At 35.1% G+C, this 12,054-nt stretch overlaps 1 protein-coding gene and 1 long non-coding RNA gene across 2 annotated transcripts; one reads left to right on the plus strand and one right to left on the minus strand.

Moving 5' to 3' along the window:
• Positions 1 to 3,717: 3,717 nt before the first annotated feature.
• Positions 3,718 to 4,183, minus strand: LOC121740628. Its single transcript, XR_006037664.1, has 2 exons — positions 4,082 to 4,183; positions 3,718 to 3,999 (listed from the first exon to the last, which is right to left on the minus strand). It is a non-coding gene; the product is annotated as an uncharacterized LOC121740628 (long non-coding RNA).
• Positions 4,184 to 4,686: 503 nt separating this feature from the next.
• Positions 4,687 to 9,556, plus strand: LOC121725397 (phenylalanine--tRNA ligase alpha subunit). Its single transcript, XM_042112307.1, has 6 exons — positions 4,687 to 5,000; positions 5,512 to 5,866; positions 6,822 to 7,099; positions 7,488 to 7,628; positions 8,300 to 8,507; positions 9,325 to 9,556. The coding sequence occupies exons 1-6, from the start codon at positions 4,728 to 4,730 to the stop codon at positions 9,543 to 9,545; spliced, it is 1,476 nt and encodes a 491-aa protein (XP_041968241.1). The 5' UTR covers positions 4,687 to 4,727; the 3' UTR covers positions 9,546 to 9,556.
• The last annotated feature ends 2,498 nt before the right edge of the window (positions 9,557 to 12,054 follow it).

Genomic DNA, 12,054 nt, shown 5'->3' on the forward strand with positions numbered 1-12,054 from the left:
TAGAGTTAAAAAAATGAAAATAGAAGAAAATAAAAAAAAGTATACAACTACATCATATGCAGACCTTTTTAATAATAAATTACAAAATTTCCCTTCATTGAATGAAAACACAAATAGTAAAGACTTATTAAATGTACTTCTCTCAAATAAAAACGCACTTACGTTACTCACAGAATGTTTAATTAAAGCTATTACTCTGAACAAGACTCAAAATGCAAGCATAAACTCACAGCTTCTTTCAGAAACAATAAAAGAAACTATAAAAGAAAAAAATAACAATCTTTCACATTCTCTGCCCAAGTAAATATTATGCAATGGAACAGTCAAAGCTTGCCAAGTAATAAATATGAACTACAAAAATTTCTATTAGATAATTCCATCCACATTTGTATAATTAGTGAAACGTGGCTCAAACCACATATCACATTTAACATGAAAGGATACGCTATTGTGAGAAATGACTGTGGTAATAATCACAATGGAGTAGCCATATTAATTCATAACACTATAGTCTATAACAAAATTAATACATTTTATGATGATTCTTTACAAAATATTGTTGTTCAGATTCAAATTTTTCAGAAACAAATTTCGATTGTAAGTTTTTACAGCCCAGGAAGCTGTACTCCTGAATTTAATAAGAAAAAATTTAATGATTTAATACACACTATTCCGAAACCGATAATTTTGGCTGGAGACTTTAACGCGCATCATACTTTATGGGGTTGCGGCAAAGTTGACGCGCGAGGGAGAGATATTGTTGATGTCGCTGATGAGAATGATTTGGTTCTCTTGAATGATGGACGTCCAACCACTGTAGGGTCGCATAGATGGAAGCCAAATGCACTAGATTTGACTTTTGTTTCGGCATCGTTAGCATTATTTTGTGAATGGCAAGTTTCTTCAGACTCGTTAGGTAGTTATCATTTACCAACTCTGACAACATTGAATCTTTCTCCATCATTCTCTCCCCATAGTAACTTGTCACAGACATTTGAAAGTTTTCCTCTTCACACGAATCTGAAAACAGTAAATTGGGATTTGTATGAAAAAACTGTTAATCAGAAATTAAAAAAATTTCAAATTGAAACATGCGATTTAATCGACAGTTATAATAGATTCTGTGCGCTTATAATTCAAACTGTTGATAAATGTGGCACATTTATCAACGGTTTGAATAAGCCTAAGTTCTGCACCCCAACTGTTAATTCTGTTTCTCAAAGTTCTGCCTGTAGTAACGTTAAAAAAAAAGTTAAAATTCCATTAGTATGGTGGAATGAAAAATGTTCCAAGGCTGTACATGATTGTCGTCAAGCTTATGCGCGGTTTAAAGCGAATTCTTGTATTGACACTTTTGTCGAATTTAAGCGTCTTCAGGCGCATAAAAAACGCGTATTGAAACAAGAGCGAAGACTTTCTTGGGAAAACTTTTGTAAATCTGTTAGTAGATTAACTCCTATGAGCCAAATTTGGATGAAAATAAAAAAATTCAACCGAAGTTATACACCTAGAAGTAGTTTCATTGATAGTGAATGGATATTACAGTTTTTAAATAAATATACTCCAGATACAGTACCAAATAATTATAAGAACAGTAATTCCAATGTGACAACATCTCCAAATTCTTTTTTAGTAGATAGTTTTACATTTGAAGAGCTGAAAGCAGCCATAAAATCTCGTAAAGATTCTGCTTGTGGTCTAGATTGTTTATCTTACAAAATGTTTAAATTGTTAGACACCAAAAATATGAAGTTGTTCCTTAATCTATTAAATTCATTGTGGTGCCATTCCATGATTCCTGAACAGTGGAAAACAGATTGTCTCGTTCCAATATTAAAACCCGGAAAGGATATAAATGTTGCAGATTCATATAGACCTATAACTTTAAGTTCTTGTGTTGGCAAAATATTTGAACAGCTTATTAAACAGCGATTGGAATTTTTTATAGAAAGAAATCATATTTTACCTAGTAATCAGTTCGGTTTTCGGCGTGGCCGTTCGGCTAGAGAGAGCTTGAGTCATTTTTGTTTGGACATTCACAATGCTCTGTCTTGTAATTCAATATTGGTTGGTATTTTCTTTGATGTTGTTGGCGCATATAATAATGTCAATTTGGAAAAACTTTCAACTATTTTAACTTCTTTACAATTACCTGAAAAATTGGTAAATTGGGTGTATCATTTTCTTAGTGGTCGTAAATTATATGTGAAATTTGAAAATAAACTGATTGGTCCAAGGTATTCCTACAAAGGAATAAGTCAAGGTGGAATTCTCAGTCCTTTACTATTTATTTTGTATATACATAAGTTAAATATTGTCTTAGGTCAAAACATTACTAACCTACAGTTTGTAGATGACTTAACTATATATTGTACTGCAGACAAGTTGTCTGCAGCTATTGAAAATCTCAGAGTTGCTCTCCTCGGCCTTAAGGCCTATTATGATGATCTGGGCTTGGACATCAGCTCTGAAAAAAGCAAAGTTTTAGTTTTTTCAAAAAAACCTAGCAAAACAACAAACATTGTCCTACAATATGGAGATAGTATGTTAGCAGTTGACAAAACTGTTAGATTCTTAGGTGTGATTTTTCAGAACTCCTTCAAATTTAATAAATATATTGATTACTTAGCAAACAGGGCTTTAAAGGCTTGCAATATATTAAAGTCTTTAGCAGGCACATATTGGGGAGCTGATCCAAAAATTTTATTAATTCTTTACAAGGCTATTGTAAGAAGCCATTTTGAATATGGTTATGTATGCTTTGCTTCTATTCCACATTTTGTTGATAGACTAGATAAAGTTCAAAATAGGTGCTTACGGATTGTGCTTGGTGCGATGTGTTCCACACCCATTATATCAATGCAGGTTGAATGTAACATCCCTCCTTTGAAAATTCGCTTTAAATATTTAATATACAGGTTTTTGTTGAGAATTTCATCCATTAAAAATCATCCTCTTCTTGTAAAATTGCAGAGTGGTTCTTCTTCCTCTATTTTATTACATTACCTACCTGAAATTGTAAAAATAAAGCAAGACTATAACTTATATGAAAGTGACTTATGGCCTTGCTATATGAGCACATTTAGCTCTAAATATTTTCCACTAAAAATTGTAATTGATAATTCTTTGAAGTGCAAAGAAGATGTCTACCTTTTACTAAGTAACCTAGTTGGTTATCAACAAGTCTATACTGATGGTTCAAAGACTTCTGAGGCGGTATCAGCAGCCATATATATTAAACAGGATAAGAAAGGATATGGTATTAGGCTTCCAAATTTAACAAGTATTTTTACTGCTGAGTGTTTAGCAGTTCTGTCTGCATTAGAGTATATTGAAACTCAAGTTTATGATAAATGGATTATAGTGTCCGATAGTCTTAGCGTTCTTCAAAACTTAAATAACCCCAAATTTTGTGCTACAACTAACTATATTATCCATGATATTAGAGAAAAATATACAAAATTAACAACATTAAACAAAAAAAATATAGTTTTAGTCTGGTCACCGTCACATATTGGTGTTAAGGGAAATGAACAAGCCGATTTTTTAGCAAGAGCTATAACTACTTGTTCTCAGGAGCATTGTATTAAAAACATATGTCTTCCAGAATCTGACGTTTTAGTCAAAATAAAAGAAACCTTTAAAATCGAATTTACAAATTTTTGGAAACAGACCATGGAAACCAAAGGAAAATGGTATTCTAAGATTAAACAGGAGTTGTCAGTCCCATGGTTTACTAAAGGTGTTTCATTTCATGACAGGAAATTTTATTCTACTATTTGCCGTCTTAGACTTGGTCACTGTCGATTTAATGCTCATCTTCATAGATTGAATATATTGTCTTCACCCGTTTGTAATTACTGTAATCATTCTGAACAAACCTTGGATCACATTTTCTTTACTTGTAACAGTTTTACTCTTCAAAGATTTATTTTTATTAATCACTTGATGGATATCTTTAAAACTGCTGAAGCCATCCCGCACTCCCTTCAGCAGCTTCTGAAAACACCCGATTGTTATAAGCCAATATATGAGTACGTCCTTTCTACCATTGGTGATATATAATTAAATAGGTACTCACCAGTCATTACCTATATACCTTGAGATTGTATATAGTATAGAGATAGTTCTCTGTAACGGTTATGTGTTGTAAATTTCCTAATTATATATAAGTACTTTGTGGTTGTAAATAATTCTCTTTTATATTTGCTTTTCATCTCGTTTTTCTTAGTTTTAGTAATAAAATATTATATAATGTACATAACTTTGAACTGTTTATTAGCAGACTTTTTAGCCTTTTTAGGCATCTGTCAAGAGTCAAGACCACGTCAAGACAATGAAGACAATGACCTATGACGACAATATGTCAAATTGAAGAAGGGACAGTATTAATTAAACAAAACAATACTATCAAAACATGAGAAATGGCTTCGGCCTGATGAAAAAACTTATTATTCATATTATTTATATCAAAGAATTGGCTTCGGCCTGATGAAAACTCTATTTCAGATGGTTAATATAAAAGAATTGGCTTCGGCCTTCACTATCATTCATTAAATAGAGAAAACATAGAAATGGCTGTATGGGCAACGCTCCCTTTGCCTGTCCCGACCGGGACGAATTAACAAAAAAAAAAAATCTGTCGAATATGTCAATTACAGATGTTTCATGTCGTACAAGAAATCGTAACCTAAAATATAGAAATTTAATGTTAATAATATTTAAAAATGGAATTAAACGAGAAAATATTGCAATGTTTAGAAAAATCAGACAAATTAGATACCATACAATTAGCAAAAGAATTCAATGAAGATCACCAGAAAATTGTAGGCGCTGTGAAAAGCTTGGAAGCCCTCGATATGGTAACTTCTGAGCCGGCCAAGAGTACAAAATGGGAGCTCACTGAAGAAGGGAAGTTGGTTGCCGAGAAGGGCAGCCATGAAGCCGTGTTGTATAAAAGTATACCGAGTGAAGGTATAGCGCAGGCTGAAGTTATGAAGGTAAGAAGAATATTCCCTTTATCACTTATTGCAACTCAGATAACAATTTTTTTATTTCATTCATTCATAACTTCGGCAGTCGAAAATTCCTAGTTATATTGAATAACATATCTTTAAACAAGCAATTCTTGTATATGTACATATATAATTGGAATCTCAGAATCGGCCTCAACGATTTTCATGAAATTTAGTATTATATTATATAGGGGTTTTGGGGGCGATAAATCGATCTAGCTAGGAATCATTTTTAGAAAATGTAATTTTATTCGTGTTTTATTGAATACCAAGCAAAGCTTGGTCAAATAGCTAGTTTTATTAAAGCAATAAAGCCCGGTACTTATTGTGACTGTAAATCAGATAATAATGTGCAATCATTTTATATTCCATTAAAAACTCTAAAACAAAGGGCATTTTCTTTGTGTGGTCTAATTGGATTTATAAAATTATAATTCATTTATTCTCTTCTGTAAAACATCAAAATGGAATAAAAAAATATTTTCTTTCTTTTCAGACTATACCTAATGCTAAGGTCGGCTTTAGTAAAGCCATGTCCTTGGGTTGGATTGTTATTGACAAGTCTGGTGGAACCCCCTTGGTCAAACGGAAAGTTGATAACATTACCGATAAGGTTCAATTAGACTTAAATGAGATCAAGAAGGGCATAGACAATCTGGCGGACAATGTGAGAAGCGACTACAAAAAGAGGAAACTACTCCAAGAGATTGTTATAAAAAGTTTCATTCTACTGAAGGGACCACAGTTTGCGACATCAATAAAAAAACTAGAAACTGATTTAACTAGTGAGATGCTTTTAACAGGCTCTTGGAAAGAGTTAGAATTCAAGCCATATAACTTTGATGCCTTAGGTAAGACTGCAAATTACAAAATAGTGCGCTATTTAGAGCTATAAAATGAAGGGAAACTCAAAATATTGTGTAATAATTGTGTGCAATATTCCATAAGCGTATGTAGGCAAAAACCAATACAAAGTTTGATAAGTCAAGGTATGTTAGTTCCCGAACCGGTGGTAGGCATCATGTAGATGTTCAGAGAATATTTGCAAAAATTTATGCTGAATAAAAAAGTTTGAGTTTTTATTAGAGATGTGCCGATCATGACTTTGGCCGACTAGACGATTAGTCGGTTGCAAAGAAGCTGACTAATCGGCCGACTAGTCGGCTAAGCCGATCACGGTTTCGGAAGTTTCCGTAACGCTTTTTTACTGCTGTTTCGTGGGTAAGAATCGTGTTATGTTTAGGTATTTCACGTTCGTTACTTTATTTTGTTTCTATGATACAGTTGATGATTTTCATTAAATACCTATTTCATGTACATTAAATCTCGATTTAATAATACCTACTTAATTTGTTGTTAAGATTATATTTACAAAAATAATTTATTTACTAGCAAGTAATTTCAGAAACACTTCATTTAATTTTAAAATGTGTAACACTGATTGACTGTGACATAATATACTTAAACACATTATAAATAATAATCAAGGTTTTTCTTTAATGTAATTTCAATAATAGCAAAAAAGTAAAAAGCCCGATTAGTCGGCGCTTTTTGCCGACTATTCGCCGACTACAAAAGTGGCCGGATAGTCGGCGCTTCTTGCCGACTATTCGCCGACTACAAAAGTGGCCGGATAGTCGGCTTTACCGACTAGTCGGCACATCTCTAGTTTTTATGTAACTTGTACTACTATGGCACCATAGTCTTGTTCAGAAAGGATGTTGTAAAAAATTTACTCTGAATAAAATGATTTGATACGATGTATCTTTAACCTGTTATGTTTTAATTATACTTATTTTTAATCAGGTCAACCCCCTGAATGTGGTCATCTTCATCCATTGCTGAAAGTGAGATCAGAGTTCCGGGAAATCTTCCTCGAGATGGGCTTCCAAGAGATGCCTACTAACCAGTATGTGGAGAGTTCCTTCTGGAACTTTGACGCGCTGTTCCAACCACAACAGCATCCGGCCAGAGACGCTCACGACACCTTCTTTATCTCATCTCCAGCTACGTCCACCAAATTCCCTATGGACTATTTAGAAAGAGTTAAGAAAGTCCACAGCAAAGGTGGTTACGGCTCACAGGTGTGTTTTCATGACAATCTAATATTTTAAAGTTTATAGTTTAGATCTTAACTTTCAAGTTACTAAAAAACCAAAAAGAACAAACACTTTAATGTTTTCAATTATACTATTTTTGTTACAAAAATCATCATTTTATATTTTTATTCACTTTTTAACACAATAATGCCTTTAAAAATTCGTTTTCTTTTCATAAAACAACTATTAAACATAAAGATAATATTGCCGAAGGTCATGTAAAACTTGGTTGTATCAAATATTTTATATTTCATGTTATTGTAATTTAAAACTTTGCCTTCAAATAAGGTACAAAAGTGCCATTATTCCAGTCATTTATTTAAACAATAATTATAGTCCACATGTCACAAATTACTGACAAGTTAACTCACAGGGTTACAGATACGACTGGAAGATAGAGGAAGCTCAGAAGAACCTACTCCGTACGCACACGACGGCGGTTTCCGCGCGAATGTTGTACAAAGTCGCGCAGCAGGAGACATTCACGCCGCAGAAGTTCTTCAGCATTGACAAGGTAGAAATATTAAATAATCTGCCTGTCATCATAGGCAGGCAGGTGTATTAATTTGGTCGAGTTAGGTTGAGGAATTATTACAACATAGATTAAGACGTTGAGGTCCCGACATTTGCATCAACCCCAATAATATTGTGTCGTTGCGGTTACAATATTATTGCGGGTTTTGCGTTGCATCATTGGATGAGGATTTCTCTAATGGTTTATAAGTTTTCACTCCTATCCAACTACTAATAGTCGTTGGCAGTTGGCATAACTTTTTTGGGAACAGTATTGCTTTTTAAGAAAAAAATTATGTAAAAAAAAATTAACCAGATAAAAAAATTATTCAAAACGGGTTAGTTGGATGTGTCACGGATAGACGAGACATCGCTACGTCACTAGTTACATTGCGTAAGCGTCCTCCTCTTAAAGATTCGGGTAATTTTTTTGAAGGTTATTTTATGACTTATCTATAATTTAAATTTGAAGCGAGGTGACAAAGGTTTTTAACTTCATGGTGAGACAGTAAGGACCCTATTGATACTTAGCTCCGAGTAGCAAATGGGCAGAAGAAAGAGTTTTCGCAACCTTGAACTTACCAGATGGCGCTCTGTTCAAGTCAGGTCTGTCCAGCGGCAAAATAAACAACGAGAACCCTTATAGATAAATAAAACGCATGCATATTCCAGGTGTTCCGCAACGAGACGTTGGACGCGACGCATCTGGCGGAGTTCCAGCAGGTGGAGGGGCTGGTGGCGGACCGCGGGCTGGGCCTTGCCGACCTGCTGGCCCAGCTCGACCACTTCTTCCGCCGTCTGGGCTTCCGCCGCCTGCAGTTCAAGCCCGCATACAACCCCTACACTGAACCCAGCATGGAGATCTTCGCCTATCATGACGGTCAGTATGCAGCTATAATATGTGTCCGACTATTCAGTATGCTAGCCAAACTGTATATTATGTATGTTAAAAAAGATTTTCGGTTGAGCCAGAAACCCAAAAAAAACTGCTCCATTACTGAGTCACTAGAGAGCTAAGCTACTAGTTGTTGCTAGACTTCAGCAGAACCTGCTTCAGGTATCCCTGATCAGCTGAGCTCAGACTGGCCGTTTAAGCATTGTCAATAGTATCTAAAATTAAATAAAAAAAACCAATAATCTATTTTCAATTTGTCAACTTGTTGTCAACAGACTTCAGCCATAAATAAAAGAGTATAATTGGTATGCATAGGCTTGTCACTCAAAAATCTGTCATTTTTCCTAGTATACTAGGATTTTCGGAGATAGGAGATTTTCACACACAAAACTTTACACACACTGCGACACTACTATAGTAGTGTCGCAGTGTGTGTAAAGTTTTATTTGTTAAAAATATATATGATAAAAGCATCATTTTAAAATAATATTAGCTCGATGCACTCCTTCACCATATAAACTATAACTGTGCGAAATTTCATGCACCTACGTTTCCCCATTTTTCGTAAAAAGGGTTACAAAGTTTTTCTCTCACGTATTAATATATAGATATAAATCACTTATGAATTTACTGCAGCACTCAGAGTGGAACAAATTTTTGACATAAGCCCCATACATTATATTATGTCAATTACTCTACATTAAATTGAAGGTTAATCTTATTTATTAGTGTTACTGTCAATTTGTCATTAAATTTACCGCTGTCTTACGCAAGGTGCATAATAACAAGTTACCATTTTCAGGTCTAGGCAAGTGGATCGAGATCGGAAACTCCGGCATCTTCCGGCCGGAGATGCTGCTGCCGATGGGCCTGCCGCCGGACGTGCGGGTGATGGCCTGGGGCCTGTCCCTCGAGCGGCCCACCATGATCAAGTACGGCCTCACCAACATCCGCGACCTCGTCGGGCCCAGGGTCGACCTGCGCATGGTCCAGAACAACCCCCTGTGCCGGCTCAATAAATAAATTATTTATCTTATTTGGTTCTTTCTTTATAGTTAATAGATAGTGGTGAGTAAAGGTTGAGATGTTGACACCAAAATATATGGTTGATAATAATTATATCAACCATATAAATTAAATGTTTTTAAATTAAATGTGAAACTAAAGACAAATCTTTTGGTAATAGGTACTTTAAATACTTTCATTATCATTCAGATATTGTATGGAATTTTTAAAGTATCCGTTTGCTCCAAAGTTTGATCTACACACACTGGCAAAATTAGCGGAACATTGGTAAAAAGGGCCAAAACTTGAACTCAACTGGGCCGGGCTGTCTGAAAGCCTTTTTTATAGCTTCTAAGCTCATTCAAGAAATAAAATATTGAACAAAACTGGCAAGTTGACAGGTTTTTATAGCAATTATACCCTAATAAGTGTTTTTCGATTATTGACGTTGTAAGTGTTCCTGATAAGAATGGCGTTTTAGCGGGGTGCAAGGTATGCTCAGCTCATTTGATTGTTTGGTTTTTGGAAGAACACATTGCTTAGATACAAAATTAGTGATTTCCCAGCATCTGCGACAGCTAGAGCTGTAACCACGATAGAGAAAGGTCACACCTACCGTTCGGTCAGTCAGGCCTTAGGTGTGTCGGCTTCCGTGGTTCATCGTAACTTTCAAGGCTTCAGAGAGACTGGATCTTACGTTCGGAGACGAGAACAAGGCAGATATCGGGTGACAATGGTTCAGAATGACCATTTTGTAAGGAAACAAAACTTAAGAAATCGACCTCAAACTGCTATGCAGACACGAAACCTGTCGGAACAGGTCCAAGATGAACGTGTAAGTGATTGTACAGTAAGAAGAAGACTCAAATAAGTTAAATTAAACTCAAAAGTGCCAGCAAGGGCACCAAAACTTGAGACAGGACACCGAAGAGCCAGGCTAAGATTTGCGCGTGAACATCAAAATTAGACAAGTGAGTGAAATCTTGTGCTGTACAGTGATGGGAGCAAATTCTGTGTACATTGTATTGACAGGCGATAAAGAATGTGGATAAATCATAAGGAAAGCTACAGGCCATCAAACTTACCGGAAACAGTGGCCTATGATGCAGGCTTCGTAATGGTTTGGAGTTGCATATGATTTGGAGCCCGCATGGAGCTGATGATTATAGATGATGGTACTTTGACAGTACAGAGCTATAGCACCGACATCCTGGAACTGCATGGTGTGCCTTTTACACAGTTTTAGGTAGTTATTTTCAATTTTATGTGCGTCCATAGAGTAAGAAAATCGGGCATTATTACCTAAACGATGCTGGCGTAGCCCAGGTGGAGAGGCCAGCGTGGTCTACGGATGTGGATCCGATTGAAGACGTGTGGCACATCAATGGTTGAACGGTACGAGTTAAAACTCCAGCTCCAAAATGAGTCCAGGAGCTCGAGTTGGCGCTACTGGAGGAGTAGGAGAATATCCCACAGGAAATGATTGACAATTAAAATGCAAGCATGGAATGGCGTATCCAGGCCCTCTTGAGATCCATAGAAGGCATTACACCAGCATTACACGCTTTTAACATGGCATTTCTTTAATAAAAATGAAGAATTTATCTTAAAAACTTACTACTGAAATTTATAAGATTTTCTTAATTTTTTTTTATTTTTGCTGATTTTTTTCTATTTTTCACGTTTTTATGCCCTAAAAAAATCAGTGAACAATTTAAAAAAAATTGAAAATTTTGTTATGTTCCTCTAATTTTGCCGGTGTGTTTATGTTTTAAAGGCTATAGCCAAAAGTATAGAACTTAGTATGTAGACCAGCACGAGTCGGCGCATGAGTACCGAAAACTATTCCACCTCAATTTTTTTATGCGATCCTCTTCAAATTGCCCTCTTGATGATATAAATGCATGTTGCCAGGGCGCAACCCGGTGCCATATTGTTTAAACAATTGCTAGGGATTGTTATTTTTCAACCGAACAATTTTTTTTTATATTCTTTAAAAGGCCCATTCACGGCAGCCTACAGAGAATGGGCCTCACTGATTGGTTCACACTCGGTGATTCCGGCCGGCAACACCGAGTTCCACCGGGCCCATTCACGGCAGGACTGCACGGCAGTCCTGCCGTGAATGGGCCCTTTTATTGAAATACCAATAAAAAAGGGTCCTATGACTTTTTACGATAAAGTTAATATTTTTAAAGATATGAATTTTTAAAGGTTCGAAAATCCTCAAATTTGGGTACTTTCGACCGATGAAAAATATATTTAAAAAAATAATAATGTCAAAGTAATATATTTTTTAAAATTCTATATACAATAGTTACATAATAATATTGTTAATAGAGATTTCAAAAAATTTCATTGTTTATATCTTTTTTTTATCTTAGCAAAAGTAGACAAAAAATTGTGTTTTTGTATGGGACCCTTAAACAATTACTTTATTCTAATTTTACTATTAATTATTAAAGTACAAATATAATTAAAGATTTTATGAAAATTTCAAGTGCCTAACTGTTACCATTATTGATTA

The sequence above is a fragment of the Aricia agestis genome, chromosome 3, assembly GCF_905147365.1.
Source record: "Aricia agestis chromosome 3, ilAriAges1.1, whole genome shotgun sequence".
Classification (NCBI taxonomy): domain Eukaryota; kingdom Metazoa; phylum Arthropoda; class Insecta; order Lepidoptera; family Lycaenidae; genus Aricia; species Aricia agestis.

Bases quoted from the DNA above. Each gene is read 5' to 3' on its own strand.
- LOC121725397 (XM_042112307.1), top strand. From the start codon at position 4,728: ATGGAATTAAACGAGAAAATATTGCAATGTTTAGAAAAATCAGACAAA. The intron at 7,100-7,487 runs GTGTGTTTTCAT...GTTAACTCACAG, and splicing joins AAGGTGGTTACGGCTCACAG to GGTTACAGATACGACTGGAA. The intron at 7,629-8,299 runs GTAGAAATATTA...TGCATATTCCAG, and splicing joins AGTTCTTCAGCATTGACAAG to GTGTTCCGCAACGAGACGTT.